The following is a 24,847-nucleotide window of genomic DNA, read 5'->3' as shown; positions in this document are numbered from 1 at the left end:
TGTCTTTTACACTTCCCGCCGTCAGGCTGCCCAAATTTCGCCCCGGCGATCTTCTCCGCCGTGCGCCGCCATCGTCCACATCGTCGTCCCCGCGCCGTAGGTAAGTTCTCCTCTCTCTCTCCCTTCTTCGACTATGATCGCTCGGGCACGCCGCTGCCGCCGTGCACGCGCCGCCGCCGCGCACGCGCCGCCGCCGCGCGTGTAAACCCTAGGCCTAGGAAGAGTGAGAGAGTGAGAGGGAAGAGAGAGGAGGGAGAGGGAAGAGAGGGAGAGGGTTTGGGGTTTAGGGTGTTAACCCTGCGCGCGTCTCTGCAGAGAGTGAGAGAGAGGGAGAGGGAGAGGGAAGAGAGAGGAGGGAGAGGGAAGAGAGAGGAAAGAGAGTGGAGGGAGGGAGAGAGAGAGAAGAGAGAGGAGGGAGAGGGAGTGTGTATATATATAGGAAAGAGAGTGGAGGGAGAGAGAGAGGAGAGAGAGGGAAAGGGAAGAGAGAGGAAAGAGAGGGAGAGGGAGGGAGGGAAGAGAGAGGAAAGAGAGGGAGAGGGAGAGAGAGAGAGGAGAGAGCAGCGAAAAGCATGTTTTTTTGGCTTCCACTCTCTAGTATAAAATGTAGACTAGATTCACTTCACTTCTGCCACGGAGCAATTCAGTTTTTATCCGTTTAGCTTTATAGAGTTATGTGAGCTCTACCAGATGTCCCTGGCAAATAGTTGTCTGATTGTCTCAAACAACGTATTCCATTGTAGTACTATTAGCTAGTGAAATTAGAAGACGATGTACGGCACACTTGCATTGCTTCGATTAAGAGCAACTCATCAGAACCCCACTTGACCAGAGCGAGTTCTCATCACCTGTCCTTGGTCTCTCTCACACAAAGAGTATGCATCAAGCTTCATTAGCAAAGCAAAAAAAATCAAAGCTTCATTAACAACGCCATTTCCTACGACTCTCCATCTCTCTCTCTCTACGTCCTATACGACTCCTCCTATACGTTCTATACGACTCTCCATCTCTCTCTCTACGTCCTATACGACTCCTCCTCTCTCCCTCTCTATACGTTCTATACGACTCTCCATCTCTCTCTCTACGTCCTATACGACTCCTCCTCTCTCCCTCTCTATATGTTATATACGACTCTCCATCTCTCTCTACATTCTATACGACTCTCCCTCTCTCCCTCTCTATACGTTCTATACGACTCTCCATTTCTCTCTCTACGTCCTATACGACTCTCCCTCTCTATACGTAACTCGATAATATCCGTATCACAATATTAGGGGTTAGGGTTAGGGCTTAGGGTTAGTGTTAGTGGTTAAGGGTTAGGGTATTTGTTAATATGAATTTAATTATTGCTTATGTTAATATGTGTTAATATGTATTTGTATATATATATCTCAATGAGTTCTCCAACCAAGGACCAAGGATTAGGGCCCGACCACATGGACAAGAGTGTTGCTCAAGAAGAATCCAGCAGTGAAGGATATGAAACGCCTAGCGACCCTTTTCCTACCACTAGGATAGATAGGGCCGCTGCGCGTGAGTTGCAACGTGACCCTACTTATGATCCACAAGACCATGAGGTAAATTACACATCCTTAATTTCGTGTGTGTACCTAATTAATTAGATGATTTCACAATGTCTATTACACATGCATGATTTCTTGTGCATTTTATTACATGAATAGGAGGTCTTGTCTCAATTTCGTGTGATGCTCGAAAAAGCTGCGGCACGATACCAAGACGCACCGGAACCGACCCAAGACGCACCGGAACCGACCCAAGGCGCACCGAAACCGACCCAAGGCGCACCGGAATCGACCGAGACAACCACCGAGAGGTCAAGGAAAAGGAAGCAGAGCGATCGGAACAGAGGTGACAGGGGGCTAAACAAGTTTCCTGACAAGACATATAAAATCGCAGACGTGAGCCCGAATGGTCAGCCCCTAGCTCCAGAAGAGGCACTGCCTAAGTTCCGAAATGCACTTGGGTTCTTAGTTAGAGATAATCTTGACATCACAATCCGACAGTGGAGAGATGTATCAGATGATGTAAAGAATCAAATGTGGAATAAGCTAATAACGAGGTTTGTTTTGCCTGGGGGTTCAGAAGAACTCGTGAAAAAATACACGATGAAGCAGTTTGCAATTAATTTCCGAAACTGGAGGTCTGAGATGAATACAAAGTTTGCAAAGAAAGGCCTAGACCCGACGAAAAAATATAAAATCTCAGCAGGTCAGTGGGCAGTATTTCTAGAGCAGAGGAGCAGCCCTGATTTCATATCGCTAAGTGAGGCAAATTCGGAACTATCTAAGAAGAACAAATACGGCCACCACCTTGGCACGGGTGGTTACAAGCGTCAGGTTCCTAAATGGAGACAAGAAGACGCCGAGAAGAAGGCTGCAGGGTTGCCGACGCTGTCCGAGCAACTTGGTGAAAGGACAGCTAATTGGATCCGTGCTAGAAAACCAAGGGAAACTGAGTCTAGTGTATCTTTTGATGATCCCACTGTCGAAGAAGCGGCAAAAAACATATATGCAATTGCAGCTAAGCAGAGCCAAGGAACATTTAAGCCGCAAAGGGAGAGAGACATTCTAACGGCTGGTCTCGGTAACCCTGAGCATCCTGGTCGTGTATGAGGAATCTCATCTAAGGAAGGGTGGAAGGAAGGATTCGGACCACAATGGGAAGGTCTGTACAAGAAACATGATCGATACAAGGAAGAGATGGCAAATTATTTTAAGGAGGAGGCCAAGAAAGAGTTCAAAGGCCTGATGTCTGAAATGCTATCGAATCCTCCTCCAGAATTGATGCAGCAATTGGCGATGGCAAGTGCGATGTCTGTTCAACAGATGACCACTCCACAGATGCAAATAATTCCAGCAGCTCAAACGCCGGCTTCCACCGAGGGTACGACCATCCTAAGCTCTGTCGCGTCAACGGGAAATAAGGTCCGCTATCCAGTTGATGACATCACAAGGCCTGTGGCATGCACACTAGTTATAAGATATGGTATTAACAATCAGCGTACAAAGAAAGTAGCCACATGCCTTGCGATCCCAGGACGCAAGTTCCATGGAAACGACATTCCAGAAGAATATTGCAGGGTAGAAGTGACGACAGTCGTCCAAGGATACGAGGACGACATGCTAGACATCCCTAGGCCCAAAGGTATCGAGACAATTGGACAAGCTATCAAGAATTTTATCCTTTGGCCTCGAAGGGATGTCGAATTGGTTGACTAGTCGAATTCGTCGCAGGCCCAACCGTCTCCGCCTTCTCAATTTGTTGTTCCTATTGTACATCCATCATCACCTCCTCAAACTTCACATGTTGCTCCTCATCCTCTTTCTGACCCTCCTTCTCCTCATCCTCATGGTGGCCCACCGTCTCCGCCACATACATCGCCCTTCAGGGATCCACCTTCTCCACAGCCATCTCCACGACCATCAAAGAAATCTAAAGTTTCTATACCAAAATTAGTGTCCCCGTTTGAGAAGAAAAAGAAGAGTAAATCCACTGCTGGCATAGCTCGTTTTTTGAAAGGGATTGGACGGAGCCTCATGTCAGACACTGTTGATTTGGCCGATCTCGAGGAGTCCGCAAAAAAGGCTGAGGCAATGGCCGCAAAGATAAATAAGCCAACTAAGGCAGATTATAAAAACGTGCCTAAAAAATATGTGCCGGGCAGACCACTACTCGCTTTTGAGAAACTAAGGAAGGTCCTGGCTAATATTAAAAGGTTGCATGATTGGTACATGCGGGCATCTTCAGTTGGCATCGACACCATCAGTGTTAATATACCAGCCCATGCTTTTATTGGTTCAAATCAAAAAGCTGTTGTTGCATTCGAGGACATGCGGTTAATGATGAACCTTCAGAGACTCGACGTGCAACTTGTAACCATATTTGCATTGTAAGTGTCACTCATACTCCACATATATGTGTTATTATTAGTGAGTTGTATAAATTTTCAATATCTGACATGCACGTGTGCGTTGCAGAATGCAACATGATCAGCAGGAGATCCTTTATGGTACCAATCCCAATGCTAGTGCCAGTAAAAGGGTTGGGTATCTCAACCCAATAAAGATATGCGAGGATAACCACACTTTTAGAATCGGAAAAGGCAACGAAGCATTACAAGGGCTAACGGACGAAGAAATTGAGGTGCGTATCCAGGATCTGAAGAAGGATTTTGAAGCAAGATACACAACCTACATAGGACACGCAATGCTTCAATTTCAAGACAGGGAATCCATAGTGGCCCTGTACAACTTTAAGTGTGATTTTGCATAAATAAAATTAATAATTTCAATACACATGTATCACAAGTTTGATTCGTACAGGGACCACTGGATATGCTTCTTCATTTATCCTAAGGTTGGAAAGGTGCTGGTGCTCGACTCCTTGCACACCGAGCCTTCGTCCTATTCAAAATTCCTCGGCCTGTTAGAGCTGTAAGTCTTTTCTATGCATGCATACTTATATCGATGAGAATTGTAGAATAACATGGTGATTCTATTTGAGATCACAGGGCATTTAGGTTTTATAAGCTACGAGGTGGAAAGTACGACACGTCCAAAAAAGGCGTGCCACTAGACATCCATTATAACTGACCGGTAAGTATGTGAATTTATGAATACATATCATACATGTACGTACATAGGACAATGTTGCAACTAAATAACCAATCTCCCGTTATGTAGTGCCACAAGCAACCACCCGGATCGGTCCTATGTGGGTTCTACATGTGTGAGTTCATGAGAATGAACGGACGATACATCACGAACCCTGGCAAGGTATTATTAGTAATAGTCACGTATGTATTTATGTCATTAAAGATGCAAATGTGTTATTATTGAGTATAAATAGATAATGTTTATAAACTTCCTTTACAGCAATTTCAACAAGGAAGCCCGGAGAACTTGACTGAAGGTGCATTGTATGGCATAATTGAGGACCTGTGCACATTCATATTGAAAGAGGTCATTCCCGCAGAAGGGAAATATCACGATGCTTCCGGAACATTAGCTTTGCCAGAGTTTAGAATACTAACAGAAATTAGTAGACTATCTCTTAGCCGAGATAGTTATTAGAGCTTAAGTGAAAACTTTGATGTATATAATGTGTGATGCATACATGGTTGTAAACAAGACTTTGATGTATATAAATGTATGATAGAATTTAATTCCATGTTGCTTTCAATATCAATACTACATGTTTATCTATCAATATATATATATATATATATATATGTTTGTGTGTGTAAATATATAAATTTCAGTGCGAAAATTTAAAAAAAGGCGGGAAACCTTTCCACTGGCGGCTAAATAAAACAAACCGCAAGTGGAAATATCATTTCCACTGGCGGTTTTCTTAATAAAACCGCCAGTGGAAATGCTATTTACACTGACGGTTCTTGAATAACCGCCAGTGGAAATGGCGATTTCCACTAGCCCCTAGCACTGGCGGCACTGAAAAACGCCAGTGAAAATAGTTTTAGGACCGTCACTATAGAACTTCTGTGTACTAGTGAAAATAAATGTAGAGACTAAAAATTAGTTCTAGAAACCAAATGTGTCCTAACTCCCCTGCATGAACGCAGCATGCTTCAGGGAGAACTTGATCCTAAAGACTCGGACCTAATTAACCAAAGAGAACATACATACTCTGAAAAAAAAACTGAAGAAAGACCCTGACAAGTTACAATAAACTGCATGTAAAGGCAACCGAAACAATGACAGTAAAGTGTTGCTGCCTCTGAAGACTGAACAGCTGGTTATTAGCAACAAAAACAATGATCAAGAGAGGACGACCCTCTCCAAAGTACCATGATCGAGGAAACGAGCTAGTAGTCCGATCCTTTGTTTCATTTTTCATGTGTGAGGACTCTCATCCCGTGGACATACACAAGTTGCGGCCTCAATTTCCACGTCTTGAATCTCAAAGATGCTACTGGTATATCCTCTTCAGCTGATCAATGTTAAATAAAAACGACTATAGGAGATTGTCATGATGTGTGTCCCTAAATTGACAGGTTGGCAAGTATATGTAGATATATACTTGTGGTGGGCTCCTCCTCCGAAGAAACTAAGATCCAAATGTCCAATCCTCAGTCGCCCCTGCAATAAAGGAACTCATAGCTGCCAGTACGAAGCCTGTACGATTTCTTCTGCAACATGAAAGCAACCATTGCCGGCCAGCGGCCACACAGATGGATATGCAATGTATATAATCTTTGTAGTAAACTAGTGATATATACACCTTCATTTCTAAGCATGCATCAATAGAAAAATCGTCAATGACTACCTGAAGCACGCAATTAACCGATTCCCATTCTGACTAATTTTAATATACTTTGTGTTTCACAGATAACGGTGAAGTAGTTGCAAGGGTACTGAAAATGTTTCCTTAGGGCCCGTTCGGCAGCGTAGGATTAATTCCAGAGTAGTAACTGTTCCAGGCCAGGATTTAGTGTATCCGGGTCTTTCACTCTTTCCAGCCCAAGAAGTAATCCAACTGGAACGCTTCCAGCTCCAGCAATTTTGCCCTGTTCGGCAGCAACAGACATGGTTTCTAGCCTGTTCCAGCGTAGTTGTAATGGTGTGCTGTTCGGCAGCGTATAATCCAGGATTAATCATGGTTGGAAAGAGCAGACATATAGTTTAATCATATAGTTTAATCATATGGTTTGGAAAGAGCAGACATATGATTAGTAGTACAGACATATATGGTTTACTCCCCAAGGTTCATAATTTAATCATGATTTCACTCTTTCCAGCAACAGACATGGTCTTTCACTCTTTCCAGAGCAGTAACTGTTCGAGCGTAGTTGTAATGGTGTGCTGTTCGGCAGCAATTTTTTTAAATCAACACATATGGTTTCCAGCAGCAAGCAGCAACAGATAAAGGCCCAAAATTATAGTCTTGCCAACAGATATAGTTTTAAACAGTAAAGCAACAAATAAATTATAGTCTTGCCAACAAACGCAAAGAACAATCTTGATAGACTGACATCTTCAACAACTAAGAGATAGAACAGATGTGCTAAGAAGAAACATCACTTTAGAACTAAGCATGTCAATTCAAAATAAGAAACCTCGAGATGTGCTAAGCATCACCGATTGATCACCCAAACCTGTCCAAACAAATGGAACAATTAGATTGAAAGATAAAGGCCCAAGTGAATATGGTTGAGTGGAAGGTAAAGACACAAATATCATACCTACTAAGCCATCTCATTTCTTAGCCAAATCAAAGCTGATTCTTGATCCGCTTCACATGCACATATGAAAGTCTCTCTATTCTCTTTGCTCTTAGTGAAGACTGAATATGCTTTTGCCTTCTCCAGTTTGGTCACTTCTTCCATTGTGTTCAGAACTGATATGCACGTTTTGATGGAGAAATCTTCACTTTGAGCTGCCTCCTTTTCTCTTGTCTCCTTTTCTCTTGCTTCCTTTTCTCTTGCAGCTTCATCTTCTACTTGCTTGCTCCTCATTTCTAGGTATTTGTTCATCATATTTTCTATGTTGTCAGTCTTTCTAGGCTTCTTTGGTTCCTTTTCTTGCTTGTTTCTTGACGCAGCAGGTCTTCGCTGTCCACTTTCTTCATCTCGTGACAGAGTATTAGCCCTTCCTTGAAGCATATCTTCATTCCTTTCAGTGAGTGCATCATCAACTTCATCATCTACATCATGAACAACATTCAGATCAAAGCCTTGTGGTCCATCTTCTACATCCTGAAGTTGCTCATTCGGTTCTTCCTCTTGCGGTGCCTCAAGAGAAGTGCAATTCCAAGTCCCTTCAGCCAAGTGTCCTACACAATAACAAAGAAATATAAACTTAGCAAAAATATGTCTCTACCTAGAGCACGAGTGGAAAGAATGGGACATTCAGAAGGATCATACTGAAATTCAGAAGTTAAACTATATTATATATTTCAGTATGATGTTTGGAAACTTACCATCATAAAGCTCTCCCAAAGCATCAAAGAGTGGGAAGGTTGCCTTGTTGTTGTTAAACTTCTTGATTTTAGGAAATGTCTGCACAATTAAAAAAACATTGATCAAATACGAGATTATCATTATAAGGTTATCCTACATAACTAATTTGATAATTGAATTTCAAGAAATCAACTTACCACCATGAGATTCTCCCACAAAGCTGGTGGTCCTTCAACCATATTCCTTTTCTCATTCCAGGTGGACCCACTCTGTTGCTTTGCTGCTTTGAGCATCTTGTAGTCTCTCTTCAGCTGACCTTCTTTATCCTGAATTTGAGACTTTGTAAAGGAGACATACTTGTTCCTCACATGAAACTCCTTGACCATTCTATTCCACCCTTCGGAGTTCCAACCATTGTCACCTCTATATCCACTTTCTTTAAATTCATGGAGAATGTCAACAAGAGACCTCTCAAGGCCTGGATTCCAATCCGCTCTTTGTTTCACTACTACATAAACAATGGTCACACATCAGTAATACAAAACTTACAAGAAAGCATGAAGAAACATTGAACACAATACCTCTTGGAGAACTTCCACTCTTTTTTGCCCCACTGCATTTAGGAGAAGTCTTCTTTTTAGTAGCACTTGTTGTAGGAATGAACCTACGCAACTTTGGGGAACCACCTATGTTGAACCTTGGGGAGCCTTTTCCAACCATAGCTTTTTAAAGAAAAAACTTATTACATTTTACAATACTACTAACTTAAAGTGTCAATACTACTAATTAAATTATTACAACTTATTCAACCACGAAAATACTAATTTAGATGTTGTTGGTATTGAGCCCACATTTCTTGGGCGATGGTATCTCTTAAAGCATTGCCTTGTGTAGTGCCTGGGTCACTCATTTGATCACCACTTGGTAGAGCAACAAAGTTTGATGGATCAATATTATCCGGCTGATGATCTAACCAATCTTCATCACCATGAAGTGATCGGATTAGATTGTGGAAGATGGCAGCAGCTATAGGTATCTTTACTTGGTTTTCCAGTGTGTGGAACGTGGCAACTTTGAGAATGGGGAAGCGCTTTTTAAGCACCCCCAAAGCCCTTTCCACATGGTTCCTCAGAAGTGTGTGGCGATGGTTGAAGAGCTCCTTCGGGTTCTGTGGTCTTCGATGTCCAGCCCCAAATTCCTTCAAGTGGTACCGAGCTCCTCGGTATGGAGCAAGAAAAGATGGAGTATTTGCATACCCTCCATCAACTAGATAGAATTTTCCTGGAGGTACCTGGAAACCCTTGCTCATAGCTGATCTTAGCACTCTAGAATCTGTGGCCGATCCCTCCCATCCACTAGAAACAAAAGTGATATTGAGATCGAAATCACATGCCACCATCACATTTATGCTTAGTGTTCCTTTCCGATTTCGAAAAGGAGAATGTTTATCGGGAGATATGGAAATAGGAATGTGAGTTCCATCAATGGCACCAAGACAATTCTTGAAGAATGGATAGAATCTAGGATTATCTTGGATTTTTTGATGCACTTGATTAGGATCAGGAGGCTGAATGAAGCGACGAGATAGGACAGGAATGACCTTATTGAAGAAGTGGTTGATGTGATGATGGAAGGTGTCATTACTGTGCCCAAAATACACTTGGAGATCCTGATATGAGGCGTTGCGACTTAGCATGTATAAGAAGAACCCCAACTTCTCCTCGACCGTGATCCTTGTATCAACAATGATCCTTCTCCTTCTAAGATAAGTTGCAAGCTCTCTGAAGATGTGTGGTTCCATCCGAAATGTAACTTGACAGTTCTTGACATGTCCCTCGAGCAGTCGACGAACCTTAACCTCGCCTGTCTCATCTGAGGTATGACGTTTCTTCTTTTGTCCCCCACCTCTAGTAGAACCCATCAGATATAAGGCGGGGAAAATAAATATCATCATGTCATCATCTTCTTCTTCCCTCCTCTTTCTAATACGATCCCGCAATGAGATACTCATTGTAGAACTAAAGAATATTTTTTTGTCAGGTAGAAGTTAAATAATAAAATAGACTTAAAGCAAATCATGTATCATTTCAAAAGTACAAGTAATAAGGACTAAAGTAAACCATATATATGTACAAAGAATCAGCATACCTTTTGGAGTTGGTACCGGATCCCAAGAGGGAGGAGGTTCACCTTCCCCAACTATAATTGGTGTTGTAGGGATCTACATGTAACAACTTAAATAAGTAGCTGGCATACATGATTATAAAGTATACACTAAATTCTTGAAGAAAACACATGAATCTAGGCACATAAATTTCAGCTGGTGTGCAGGACCACACGTAGTCTAGGCTAGCTTTCACCAGGTGTCTCCAGCGAAACAGAGCAAGCTTTGCAGCTGGAATTGCATTCGATCAGATACACAGAAAGCAATAAGTTTCAGAGCCTGCACTGCACTACATCTAATCATGCACGGAAACAGATCCAGGCGGGCAGGCCCCCAACCTTTTCATCATGCAGCGCAGACACATGGAATCGAAGCTGAAGATAACCTGGGTGGTGGCATCTAGCGATCAACGGAAAACATGTGTTGCGATCGGTGTGTGGTATTCGGATCGGTGTGTGGTATTCGTCCACAGGCCACAGCCAGCCGCGAGATACAACATACAACGCGCGCGCACGAAATCCACACCACACCAATCCAAGAACAGATCCACATCACTGCTCCCCCTTCCTTTCTTTCCTTGGTTGCTGACCTCCGCATCGAGGGAAAAAAGGACTACTGCCAAGGCAGGCAGCGCAGCGGGACGGAAGAGCATCAAACGCCAGATCGAGGGCGAGAGTTTGGGGCAGAGAGAGCAGAGGATAGGAGAGGGAAGGAAGAGAGCAGATCCTCACCGGGGAGAAGGCAGCGGGGAGGGTCGTCGTCGGGGCTGTGCGCCGCCGCCGTGCCGGTCGCGTCAAAGCCGCCGTCGCGCCGGTCGCGTGGAGCCGCCGCCGCGTCGGTCGCGTGGAGCCAGGTTTCGATCCGGACGTTACCACACAAGGGTTGGTTCTGGGCCTTAAGGTGAAGGAAAATTTTAATCCGGGCCCGTTTTCATTCCAATTCGGACCGAAACGAACAATAGAAATAAGTTCTATCAAATTCCAAACCAGGCCCATTTGTTCCACCCGGAACAAGGCCTGGAATGGGCTGATACTCTAGAAACGAACGAGGCCTTAATTGAAACAAAACCTTTTTCTCTCTCACTGGATCTATACTTGGGGCCGGGCGGCTGGGGCCCATACATGATAACGACCTAATAACGCGCTTATGATGCTATATACTACTATACTACTAGCATATAAGTTCACGACAACCCAGCCGCCTTCATTTGGCTCTCCCAGGCAACAATGCAGCAGACAAGGAGGGGAAAGGGAGATGCCATGTCGTCGGTGTCTATGTGAAGTGGTGCAGTGTAGCAGCAGCAGGGAAACTAATAAAGGTGATTTTCTCTGATCAATTACACGGTGGCTATAGGATGGAGGGGACTTCGATTACTGATTGCAAATCAGATGTAGCAGCTTGGGAAAAGCAAGAGAAAAAGATGGAGGGCGAAGTGGTCCACATCGCAGTGGGAAAGAACACAAGAAAGGAGGAGCCGAACATACGGTGGGCTGCTGCAGCATTTCCTGAGGCCGCTATAGTTCTTGTGCACGTTCACTGGCCCTCCGAATGGATGCCCTTCAGTAAGATATACTTACTTTGCTTGTTCAGCTCTCTTGGGTCATGCTCTTGCTCTCTCTCATGGCTAGTTTGTGAACACCAATTTCTCATTTAATTTCTATTTTCCCATGAAAAAATTAACTAATTTTCCTTAGAAAAATGGAAATCTCTTGGAAAATTGAGGTTCCCAAACTAGCCATCAAAGTTTTATTACTCGTCATGTGTTTCTGATTCATTCTACATCTTTTTTTCTTCATAATTAACCTGTCGAATCAAAGCTGCTATATATACGTCTACAAATTATTCACCAACCAGTGCTTTGGAGATAATAAGTTGGTGTACAAATGCTCTATGAACATTTATATTAACTGTTGTGGAGATTATTCCGTCGTCGCCATGGGCTGTATAAATTAATATATATGTATTTTTCTATCTAACAATTGCAGTGGGTGGCAATCCGTCATACAAGTTCGCCGACGAGAAAGAGAAGGAGAGACACGGGGACACAGAAGCTACACATATGATGAAGATGTTTTCAGTGTACAAAAGTCAGTGCGGCACAAGGAAGGTAATATGCTAATTTGTCATTAGTTATATTTTACTTTAGCTTGTATTCATATGTAAGCTAGGCATAGTGTATGTTAATTAATGACTAGAATGGAGAACGATTAGAGGATGTTAAATGGGAGCCAAGACATTCTTCTAAAAAGAAAAAGGCCCATATTTGTTAACCAACAAACCTCTCTCCTCCCGAACATTAAAGCCACATGCAAGGACACAAAAGACACAATTATTCTTAAAATATTGGTGCTAAGAAAACATTAAATAAATGCTCAAGGAAGTACAAAACAAATGAGATATATGATCCGAGATACTCGAAACATACAGAACTAAAGCACCCAGAACGGCCTTCGGATTATTTGACCATGGTGAAGGTGCTCAGAGTATATCTATCGCAGGCCATCTGAATCCAATATAGGCTCAAGGTTTGAATTAGACAACGAAAGAGGGATGAATAGAAGCTAATACAAATTTATTTATGTTCGGTAATCTTGATTTAGGGGGTGTTTGAATGCACTAGAGCTAATAGTTAGTGGCTAAAATTAGTTGAGACATCCAAACACTCTAGCTAATAGTTTAGCTATTAGCTATTTTTAGTAAATTAATTAATAGTTATGTAGTTATTTGTTAGCTAGCTAATTCTACTAACAATTTTTAGTCAACTAACTATTAGTTCTAGTGCATCCAACGCTGCACACAAAACTCCAAGACACAAAAAAAGAGATGCGTAAGTGTCAACTAGTGACTGGCCGATGTTCTCGATAATGACTGCGGAACACAATCAAACCCTTAAATCGGCTAGAAATGTGTTTGCGAGAAAAACCTTCTTAAATCATGAAATTGACCACTTTACTTCAATCGTCAACTAGTGGCTGGATGTTCTCAACCAACTAGCGACTGCATGTGTTGAACAATGTTCCTAAGGCATACACCAGTCCAATGAAACAAATCGATCACAAAATGGATAATGACAAGTCCAAAACTTCTCAAACTGGCACCCTTCATCTTGGGGCACATGGCGATAAAGTGGTCAGTGTCTCACAATTTAAGCAGACACCCTTCCCACGCCACGTCATCGGTTCATGAGATTGTTGTCGAGCCGCGCTAACCGATTGGCCACAAGCGCTAACTCTTCATCCTCAAGGCACTCAACCCACTCCTCTAAAATAGATAGCAAAGAGGACAAAGGGAACAAAGCATGCGAAGAGTTAGCTAAGGAAGGACCACATTCTAAGACAAGGGTCATGGTGGGAGCACTAGGGTTCTTAATCTTGGCGTGAGTCTTGTGGTCAATTTCAATAGACTTGAGCTTGCTGAAATGCTTATCCACTGCGAGGGTCTCATAGTTCGATGACTATATGATTGTCGAGACCTTCACCTCCCAAACCCCTAGAGCAGAGCATATAGTAACTTGAGTGCTCTCTTATAATCGTCGTATGGCAACTGCACCTTATTTACGCGCATCTTTTTCATAATCAACTAAAAGCAAGAACCATATAATCGATGGTCCCTCCAGTCAATTGAACAAAGTTCTCATACTCTCGTCGATTGATCTCAAAGAGTCTAGTTTTCACATGAAAATATGCTATTGGAATTTCACCATGGTAGCCCAAGTCTCATGAGTCGTATCAAGATGTCTCACTTTGTCAAACTCAATGACCAAGAGGTATGACAACAAAGCATTGCTGGCCTTGTTCACATCATGTCTCTCTGCCTGAGGCGGAGCAACTTAATGCTGTAGGACCATGTAGGTGTTTTATTCAAGGCAATTTTCCCAAACCCGCGAGCTAATATTTTGAAGATATACTAACACGTCGATCTTCTAGTATGAGTAATTTGACCCATCAAAGAAAAGTTGTGTGCCAATACCACATTCCATGTCTCCTTCTATGATCAAGAACTTGCTAAATATCTACTCTAATAACAATTAAAGGATCAAATCAGGCAACTAGAGCGGGTGAATGGTAGCCAATAAAAATTCTTTATGCTTAGGCAATCTTGTCTTACTTTCCAATGCTACACTAAAACCTCCAAAACTACAAAAGATACAAAAGAGATGTGTAAGTGTCAACTAGTAGCTATATGTTCTTGATGATGACTGAAGAACATAGCGAAGTGCTAAAATCGGCAAAAAAATATGTTTGCAAGGAAAAATTCCAAATCAGGAAATTAATCGCTTTGCTTCAATAGATATGAAGAGAATGCTCAAACCAAAAACATCTCAACCAACTAGTGATTACATGTTTTAGAAATGTTCCTAGAGCATACAAGGGTCCAACAAAACAATCAAATATCAAAGCGGACACCAAAAAGTCCAAAATTTCTCAAAACAACATTGTTCACTAATGATGTTTTTAGGAGGTCGAATTAATGTTCCATAATGAAAATCAATGCAAAGGACTCCAATTAAGCTAATATTTTGCATACACTTTCACAAAGAGAGTTCTAAAGGTTCTCACAATATATTACCTCAAAAAAAATTAAACATCAAAGTCAAATAAAAATACGAATTTGAATTGGGCTTTTTTCAAAATGGCTCAAAGGATCAGAAATTCATGCTCTAAGTGGATCGGCTCATACCACTTGGTGGCAATGATCGTAAAAGATCCTAACACATTTCTATTCAGCCCAAATGTCACCAAGAACTAAATTCACAAAATCTCACATAAGATCAAATTGAAGAGCTCACGAAGAAAACTAAAACAGAACTTCAAACAAATGTTTTTCAGGGATTTACTACAAATGTCACGGTGTGGTTAAGGACACACTTCGTGATTCACAAAAACATAGATGCAACAAGTCTATAGTACCTAAGGATCTTTAGACAAAAGAAACTAGAGAGCAAAACCCCAAACAAAAACCTAGATATATAGTTAGAGAGATGGTTGGTTGGTTCATCCCTCTCTCCTTATTTATAGAGGGGGTTTTCACATTCTTAAACTACCTCTATATGCATAGAGGTTATCCGCTCAGTGAGGGCAAAATAGGCCAACTCTTAATCTAATGATCTGATAGACATACTTCCTTCATGAAGATGCTTCGCCTTGACTCACTCTCTACGAGTTCCACATGTCGCTTCTAATTCTCTCTACAACTGCACTACCAGGGTTTGAGGCTAGACCCATGCAAACCATCGCTGGGTGATTTTGAGGCTCAACCACCAAACCTCTACATGTAGCATACTCCATATGGATCCCCCATGTCCTAGACTCGTGTCTCGCCGGCCCTTAACTACGTCGACAAGACGGTCCGCTCTGCTATGTCCTTGTGCCTACTGATGATCCTATGTATTTCCCACCACAACTGCACACTTGGCTTTTCTAGTCCCTCAATCAACACCCATCGCTCGTCCTTCACCACTCCCAGTCCATTGGCATGTACCCACATGAACTTCGTCTTCGCCATCGACCATTTTCTCCAAACTCCACAACAGCACATCATAAGCCAATAGACATGTTGCACACACACACTCATACCCCAGTTAGTCCATACGACCAACCCAATATGCTACTCCATTGATAATCACTCGTCACAAACCTAAATCATAAGGGCACATATCAACCATGTGTTTGCACTCTCTAAGTCATGCAAGTCTTGATACTTTGGATGCAATTTAGATGTGATTCTTGATCAACAAATAAAGAGTATCTTTACAATCTCAGTGTTAGAAATAAGAATACAAATTTTCATAGCAGATTTTATATACTATTTATTCGCAATCAAAGAAAAAAGACCTCATCCGTAAAATATTTGGCACAAAACATGTTTTGTAAACAGGTATATGCTTGTTCTTGTAGATTAGTGCATATTACCTTACACACCATGACATTGGTGCTGGTGTTGTGAGTTTGGTAAAGAAGCTCAAAAGTAAGAGAATTGTCATCAGTTCAATGTTTGAACTTGGTATACCCATTCACAATAGAATCATAACATGTACTACTCTATGTAAAGCATGTACACTGATAAAAGTAAACAAATATAATTATTATCATAGTATTAAAAAATTATTATCGCGGTCCATCTAGAATGAGGCTTAAACATAAAAATATCCTCTACATGGTTTGATGTCCAATCCAACAAAAATTCCTAGAGAAACATATTCGCTATGACTCCTTCGTGATGATCAGCATGTGTACCACCGTTCTCGACCATCCAATCACCAAGTCCTCCAGCATCTCCGATTGACTTTGTTGACTGTTGCCTTGATATAGTCAACATGGTCTACTTCTCAGCATTTATTCATACACTTATCAACATTCCTTGGTGTCAGCCATCAGGGTCAATCCTCCGATTTCTCTAGTCCCACAGTCCAAGCATTAGTGTCCATCCTCTGCCGCATCCATCCTCCGCCATTCACAGTCCATCTGCATGAAGCCACTTGACATTTACTTTGGCCATCGCCCACTGTCTCTGTGTTCCACATATCCACACCACAAGCCAAGAGACATATATACAACACCACATTCACGCTGAGGTTAACCAACACTAAACCAAAGTCAATTAACTTTTTGACCATCACTCATCAGACATGGCCATTGCGGAGACATAGCACAACCACATGTTTCGTTAACCTTAGCTCTCTTTTAAAAGGAGGCTAAACACGGAGATAATTTGAGAGCACCCAAGTTTTATATCTAAGCAAGCAAGGTAAATTTTGGCACAAAACATGTTTTGTAAACGGATATGTGCATGTTCTTGCAGGTTAGTGCATATTACCTTACACACCGTGATGTTGGCGCTGGTGTTGTGACCTTGGTAAAGAAGCTCAAAATTAAGAGAATTGTCATCGGTTCAAGGTTTGAACTTGATATACTCATTCACAATAGCATCTTGACATGTACTGCTCGATGTAAAGTTTGTACTCTAATAAAAGTAAACAAATGTTATTATAGTAGTATTAAAAAAATAAACTAGGATTTGCAGGAAGATATCAACACAAGATGTGCTTAGACGATGTTGTCAAGTTTGGCTGGTCCTAAATGGCAAACACATCTCCACCAGGTATAATCAAGACATTCCACCAAGTCAATGAGTACTACGGATGGCATTATTTGTGTAACATCTGGATTAGACTCTACATAATCATTTTGAAATGCACAGCAATGATTGCATGGAGACCAATGGAAATACTGGACATGGAAGCAGCTCAGATATTTTGGCATCTATACGCGAACGAGCTCGGAAATGCAGAGTGGGTACAATGACCTCCTTAGTAATATTACGTGGTTACTGAATAATTAGCTACATGAGTCTTAGGGCATCTACAATAAGAAGTCCTATATTTGAGTTCTAAAAATTAAAATAGGACCTGATTTAAAGTGTTTAGAGCCAGCTCCAACAGTTGAGTCATATATCTTGTTATTAGTAAAAAGATAATGTTATTTAAAAAATACATGGTTAGGAACAGTATATAAAACGAGGATAGAGGTACAACATATGAGGTCTTATATTTAGCACCTGAGAGACCGAGTTCTATAATTATTTGATAATTTTTGTGAAATAATTTTTATATTAGAGTCCTATATTTAAAAATACAACTTCATTTAGGATTTCTATTAGAGATGCTCTAACGTCTAAAAAAGTTAGTTCCATTAATAAAAAGAGGAAATAGAGAAACTCCCATTGTTATTTTTTCCTGCACTTTGTATAGGTACTACATATTTGATTTACTTCATTTCTTACTTCATAAATGATGTTCAGGAGGATGACACAACAGCTGAAGAATTTATTGAGAAACCCAGCACCTGCGAGACGGAGGACTTCTCTAATGGTGAAAAGGCTGCCAAGATTATGGTAAAAGCTACATCACACATACTTTTGCATAGGCCTTTGCTAACTATGGACACAGAAAGTTAGCAATGTTTTTGATTTGTTAAGCTTATGGTAATAATCATTCATTCAAAACTAGAAGAATAATAATGCAGGTAAGTTGATTACATCAATCATACAGGTTCAAGAAAATAGACACATACATAAACTAAAATGCAGGCCCCATGATAACATGGAATTATTGGAATCTTATTGTTGCTGTTGAATGAAGACATAAATCTTTGGTCAAAGTCTCTAAATATTTTCAGCCTCCTTTTTTGTAAACAACCTATTTTTTATATAAAAAGCATATTGAGAGACTTATTTCCAATTTCAACAAAAGAAAGCACTCTTTGTTATTGACAAAAAAACACGAGTAAAAATTTGGCAAAACTAAAGTTAGTTTGTTCATGAGAAACTGCAGATTTAATTTATAGGCATTCCCTCATGTTCTTTAAATTTTTTAAGGACTTGTATTGCAAAACTACAATAAGATGATCCTAACTAGGGGGTGGGTGGAGGTGGTGTTGGCGCACTCTAGGGGATGGTTCCAAAGAAAGGGGAGATAAATTTAGGGAGAGAAAGTATTCCATAAATAACTAAATATCTTATTCAAATATTATTCCTAGGATTCCTCACACTGCAAAAATGCAGGGATCCCTAGTGGATTTGGGTTTCCAAACTAGGCCTAGGTGGGTGGAGACTAGCGAAGCCTTTGAGGGTGCTGCCTAACTATGCACTCCAGACCCTAGACGACATTGAGGACCAAACCAAAGCCTTACATTGGGCATCACTTAGCATGTCTCGAGGCCCCATATTTAGGCTCCTAGCATCTCTCCCCCATCTCCACTATGTGCGTCCTCATGCTGAATCATGGTTCAAATGTTGATGTCATGCAAGGGAAGATCTTTTCCAAAGGGTACCACCTTGATTCAGATGATGAGACAACCCAACATGATGCCCCGACGTATGATGTTGTTGCAAGTGCGGTCAATACTAAACTAAAGTAGTATTAGCAGCTGCTGATGTAACGAAATATGTAGTAGCAGCAAGTCCTGGTGGACGATGTAAGAGCATGTGCCTATGAAGTGGCAGTGTGAATGAGAAACATAACACCAACATTGTTGGAGAACAACTGCACGACCATAGAGAGTCTCTAACAGCTATGTACATGGTTTTCTATGCTTGGGAGGATGCAACCCATCGCACATTCACATAACATCGACACGATCCTTGACGACGGACATCCTCAAGTGGAGCATATCGCTAAAGGGTGCAGTGTCATCGAAGAAGATCACAATCATAAATAGTAGTATGCATTGGGAAAGGTGTACTTGATGACCACTATCTTCAATGGAGTATGGAAGCCCATAGAGATGAGTCATAGGTTTGCCATATGTCTAACAATGAGGAGAGTGTCCAGCAAGCCCAGTAATAGTGGTGATGCCACTGAATGATAGAAGCACCTATCAAAGAAGAGGACCCCTTATTGAATGGACCATGTCATTCTTCCAATTACCATAGTGGCAGTACCGTGCAGCTCATGCACGTCTCAAACTATGTGTCATATGTGTCTAAAGATAATGACACATAGGTAGATAGAGCCAGGTGTGTTGGGCTGATGTGGTCTAGTGTTGAGACTATGGTTGTGGTAACGTCCACTGTGGTGGTGCATGGTGCAGAGGCATGGTGGCAAAGGGTCGGGAGGAAGTCCAAGCACGTTGTGTGGTGCTCAGCATTTGGAGACATTGGTAAAGGTGACAATGCACTGGCCTCGTTGGAATTGTATCTTTAGAGATATGAAGTTCTAGAGGATATTAGCAAGGTTGTCCATCAATTGTGTGTTTCGGATGATGTTGACATTGATGTTGAGGTCCACCTAGAATGCGTAAATCTAGATTGTCTCTGAGTCAATGTGGAGACGCACATTGAAGAAAGCTCCTCGAAAGGCAATTTCATTATTGTCGATGACTAGGATTGCAGTGTTGATGTGTTGCTCCATGATACCCTCTAATCGGGTGGAGTTGACATCATGATCTAGTGCATGGTGCTAGTGTAAATGAGGATGCACATGCATTGCCCAAGGTCGATGCCTACCTAGAACATGGTGCACCAACCACACACATTGAAGTTCTAGGAATCGATGATCATCATGATCAAGGGTCAGCTTCATCATCTTCGAAGTCATTGATGAGTGTGATGTTAAAGAGGTACTTGCACTTATGATCACTAGTGAACTACTCATCATAGTTGATGCATAGCCTCATGTGGCATCACTCTATCATCCCCTTGGTAATGAGGCACTTGAAAGTGCAAGGTGGTGCATTGGGTGATGTTATCGATGATGATGACGGTGTGGTTGTTGTAGTAGTTGTCGATGAAGGTTCCTTTAGAGGTAGAGGACATGCTACACAACATATTGTTGTTGTATATTTGTTGACATCAGTGATGACAGTGGCACATCTAGTAGGTTACACTGAGTTAGGGTGCCAAAGCATTCATTCATGCAACGAGTGAAGTACACGGAGTTGGCCACATCCTTATCATGTGTCACGTGCATGTATGGCTATTTGTGCTCTAGTTGTTAGATGAAAATAGGCATACCGGACTTTCTCGTTATCTTTTTTGGACTAACAAAATGATTATAAAGATTAAGATATGACGGATAATCCTCCTTGTCATCATACATCATGAACAACAACATGTGGTAGCAGAGTCGGAGTACCAATAAGGATCATGAGGTTGTTGTTGGGTGATCATACGATGGGTGCATAAGTGCCACATGTGGCACCTCTAGTTCTAATGGGGTAACAAACAAATTGTTCATCACAAGCTCCACATTCTTGGGTCCTAGATGACTTGGAGCCTTCCATCTTCTCCTTACTAGTGGTATCCATATCTTGCTTGGTCTCCATCTTGAGCTCTTTGGTGGTGGGATCACGTTTCAACTTCGCCTTGGCTATGACAGTGGCGTTAGGGTCCTTCATGGAGCCTCCTTTATTCATGTTTCTTATATGGGCATCAACATTGATGAATTGCTCCTAGACCATGTCCATGTGCTTAGCAATGTCGTTGGTGAAAATCTCAAGCAATGCCTTCATCTCTGCCGACATGGTGTTGCTATTGCCTATGAATGCTTGGCCCCTTTAAATACTAGGTGTGATGACCCTCACTAGGGAGTGGGTGGAGAACTAGAGATGGTGTAGGCCTAAGGCAAGGGGTAGGTGGATTAATGGAGCCGAACATAATACATGTTGCCTCTATTAATGGTCGGTGAGACTTGAGAAAAATGCTCGCCTCAAAAAATCATTTATGGAGGCACACGTTCTAGGGTGAGTACATCCAAAAATAATTGATTAATGGAGATGATTGTCTTATGACGTATGTCTCTACAAATCAATTTTCAAGGCATGCACCTTGACACGTTCGCTTATGTTAATTCGTTATTTTCAAAGGTGTCCATTCTAACTGTCTACATCCTAAAATCGATTTATATAGACAAACATCTTAAGATGTTCACCTCTATAAATGGTTTCATAAATAAATAATTCACAACTTTTTATATAAACTCAAATGAAGTCATTCTTTATATATAATGTAAGTGTAAAATTTTGAAATTTAAATTATCAAACAATCTTGGAAGTTGATATGTTCTATATGAAAGTTATAGTTCACAATATGATTTATAACTTTGTGGTTGAATTTATTTTTGAATTTGATGTCATTTAGTATCATAAATATGTGTTTTTATAGATTTTGAAACAAAAATTTTGAAATTTCTAAACCATCTTGAATTTCACATATTTAATATCAAAGTTGTAGTGGCCGACCTAAGGTACATGTTTGTTATTGAATAATTTCTTATTTGAAGTTATTTATAGTCTCAAATATTTATTTAATTTTTTTTTAAAAAAATTATTCATTTTTCATTTTTAAACAATCTTGGATGGAGATATATCCTATACCAAAGTCGTAGTACTTCATAAGATTTCAAAATTTGTAGTTAAAAGTTTTTTGTATTTAAAATTTATTTAGTAGTCAAAATATCCGATATAATATTATAAATTATTGATATAAAAGGATAGCATTTTATATAATCTCACAAATGGGTGTATGGTGTAATGGTAGCTAAGTCAGAGGTTGCAAGTTTGTTTCTCCAAAGTTTTGAGGTTTTTTAGTTTCTTGGGTTGTCTGAATTAAAGATCATTAACTAAGGCAAGCATATTAAGGCACCTACCTCTATTAATGTGCACCTACCTCTGTTAATGTGATTAACGTGGTGTTTGGTTCTCACCTCCCAAACTTTAGTCACTTTTGTCTCTAATATAACTAACGGAGTGACAACAAATTGTTTCAAATAGGATTTCTTGGGACTAAAGTTTAATCCCTAATGTTTAGGAGGGTGACTAAACGAACCAAACACCCCCTAACAGGATAAACGTGTTATGATGCCCAATTTCAATAATGTAGTTAACAAAGATGGGGCAAAGAGCATATCTCCAGAAAACCACAGTAATTCAGGCCTTTTTAAGGACTAGTTTGGAAACTAAAATCTCCTCCGAGATTTCTGGGGATTAAATGGAAAATTAGCTCATTTTATCACTTAATCACCAGGATTCCTAGATGGGATTTAAGTTTTCAATCTAGCTCTAACCGAGGCGGACTCCGTTAGCCCAAAACGACCGTAGGTGAAACGATTCTTGTAGTAGTGAGCAACTAGGGCAAGGGAGGGGGAGGAAGGAGAGGGGGATAGAGATGGAGAGGAGAAGAATTGCTCAATAGTTTAAGATCCAAACGATGATTACATTTCATCTGACTAAAATGGTTCGTTTTCTTACGTGCATTTGTTGGTGTTATGTGACACCGATAGATTTTAGAAAATCAATGAAGAAACAGCATAATGTACAGCTTTACCGTGTAGATGATCCTATCCTCTAATGAAAACACTTATTGGCTGGCTTCGCCCCTGACTTCGTGTTGCCTTTGGACAGGAGGAAATTGACAGACTCGAAAAGAAGCTGAAGGAGCTGCAAGGAGAGGTGCACAATCATGAAGAATGCAGCTCGTTACCAGCTCAAACTGCCGCCGTTTCGCCAAAGAAGTGTTTGGCTGAACCAAGATATCCAGAGCTGAAAATTCCAGAGCACATTGTCCAGTTCTCAGCTTCACAAATTCAGAAAGCGACCAGTGACTTCCGCTCAGAAAATATCATTGGAGAAGGCGGATACGGGCCAGTGTACAAAGGAGACTTGGAGGGCATTCCTGTGGCTATCAAGTCATTGAGGCCTGACGGCAAACAAGGTTTCTCAGAGTATCAGCATGAGGTAACGTAACGCGTGCTCTAAATGCAACCATTCTTTCTATCTAGTATTTGAAGTCATATGTGCAATTAATGTTTGGAACTCCATGACACAGGTAATGGTACTGAGCAAGTTGGAGCACCCGCACATCGTGAGGCTGGTCGGCGTCTGCCATGCGTCGTGCACCCTCGTGTACGAGTACCTGCCCAACGGCACGCTCCTCGACAGGCTCTCCAAGGGGCGCCTCCTCCCGTGGGAGGACCGCGTCAGGATCCTCGTGGAGCTGCGGTCCGCGCTGGCGTACCTCCACTCCCACCGCCCCAACGCCATCATCCACGCCGACTTGAAGCTGGCCAACATCCTCCTCGACGCCGGCGACGCGGCCCGGCTGGGCGACTTCGGCACGGCAAGGATGGTGCACGTGAAGCCGCTCGAGGACGAGGAGGAGACCATCGTCCGGCGGACGAACCCGATGGGCACCATGGGGTACATTGACCCTGTGTTCTTCACCACAGGCGAGCTCACCACGGAGTCGGACGTGTACGCGTTCGGTGTTGTCATCCTGCAGCTTCTCACGGGCCTGCATGGCCTCAACATCGCCGAGCAAGTGCGAGGGGCGCGGAGTAAGTTGCACGGCTTGCTGGACGTGTCTGCCGGACCCTGGCCACAGGTGCACTCCGCGCGACTTCTCAAGCTGGCACTGAGGTGCTGCAGCCTTGAGAGGAAGCAGCGGCCATTGATGACATGCGACGCTCAATGGAAATCGCTCCTCGTCCTGAGGAACAAGGCAGCGCCGCCTAAGAAAGCTCGGAAATGGAACTGCTTCGTATGCTGAATACATATTGTACTTGTATTGGGGAATAAGGATGCAAAGATGTTGTGTATAGGAATGAACAGAATGTACTACTAGCTAATAACACCGGCAATCACTACTATACAAGCAACCATTAAGTGTAAGAGTGCAACCGAGTCTCTTTATCCGTCAGATTTGGATCCAATCGTAGGTATAATCGTGGTTTGTTAGTGTTCTTTTATAAAGCTATACAAAGTGGTGGTAGAAGGGTTTATGTGCTAAATAAGACATACATTGAATAATATCATCATGTATATATAGGTTGAGATATGTATAGAAATGGATAGAATGTACGAGTAGCTAATAATACCACCATGTCTAGGTTGACATCGAGGCACAACACTTATTATTGGAGAGCAGGTTGTATCGAAGGTCATCAAGTAACAAAATGTGATTTTTAAGTCTGTTCATGAGGCAGTTGACATGAAGGAAGAAGCAAGGCTTCGTCGGCACGGAGGAAACAAAGCTTTGTTGCATCATCGGTGCGCTTTGTGAAATAACATTCAAAATAGAGCTTCATCACCCAGGTTTTGAAAAGACAAGGGAGTTCAGAAGAGACATGTCGTGAGTGAGACAAAAATAAACTCATGTGATTGTATGGTTCTTGTATAAAGAATTTATGATATCGATTACAAATAGATGAACAGTACCCATGCATACGACATTTATGAGCAATTAATGTA

The 24,847-nt window shown here is 41.6% G+C and overlaps 2 protein-coding genes across 5 annotated transcripts; one reads left to right on the top strand and one right to left on the bottom strand.

Annotated features, from left to right (window-relative positions):
- Positions 1 to 6,879: 6,879 nt before the first annotated feature.
- On the bottom strand, positions 6,880 to 11,156 carry LOC103648768 (protein split ends). Of its 4 annotated transcripts, none has more exons than XM_035965313.1 (7): positions 10,835 to 11,156; positions 10,088 to 10,160; positions 8,521 to 8,661; positions 8,137 to 8,447; positions 7,960 to 8,038; positions 7,223 to 7,812; positions 6,880 to 7,135 (listed from the first exon to the last, which is right to left on the bottom strand). In XM_035965313.1, the coding sequence occupies exons 1-6, from the start codon at positions 11,096 to 11,098 to the stop codon at positions 7,226 to 7,228; spliced, it is 1,455 nt and encodes a 484-aa protein (XP_035821206.1). In that variant the 5' UTR covers positions 11,099 to 11,156; the 3' UTR covers positions 6,880 to 7,135; positions 7,223 to 7,225. The 4 variants fall into 4 exon arrangements, with proteins under 4 accessions (XP_035821206.1, XP_035821207.1, XP_035821209.1 ...); XM_035965314.1 differs by having other exon boundaries at positions 8,137 to 8,444; XM_035965316.1 differs by having other exon boundaries at positions 8,137 to 8,444; positions 8,521 to 9,957; positions 10,835 to 10,973.
- A 367-nt stretch (positions 11,157 to 11,523) lies between these two features.
- LOC103648769 (U-box domain-containing protein 33) lies at positions 11,524 to 24,146 on the top strand. The gene is made up of 8 exons (XM_035965068.1): positions 11,524 to 11,665; positions 12,089 to 12,210; positions 16,905 to 16,999; positions 17,127 to 17,204; positions 17,304 to 17,394; positions 17,904 to 17,996; positions 23,003 to 23,335; positions 23,427 to 24,146. The coding sequence occupies exons 1-8, from the start codon at positions 11,524 to 11,526 to the stop codon at positions 24,144 to 24,146; spliced, it is 1,674 nt and encodes a 557-aa protein (XP_035820961.1).
- The last annotated feature ends 701 nt before the right edge of the window (positions 24,147 to 24,847 follow it).

This window comes from Zea mays, chromosome 2 (assembly GCF_902167145.1).
Source record: "Zea mays cultivar B73 chromosome 2, Zm-B73-REFERENCE-NAM-5.0, whole genome shotgun sequence".
In the NCBI taxonomy this organism is placed as follows: domain Eukaryota; kingdom Viridiplantae; phylum Streptophyta; class Magnoliopsida; order Poales; family Poaceae; genus Zea; species Zea mays.
Note: the sequence above shows the minus strand (reverse complement) of the source record. Positions and strands in the feature narration are given on the sequence as shown.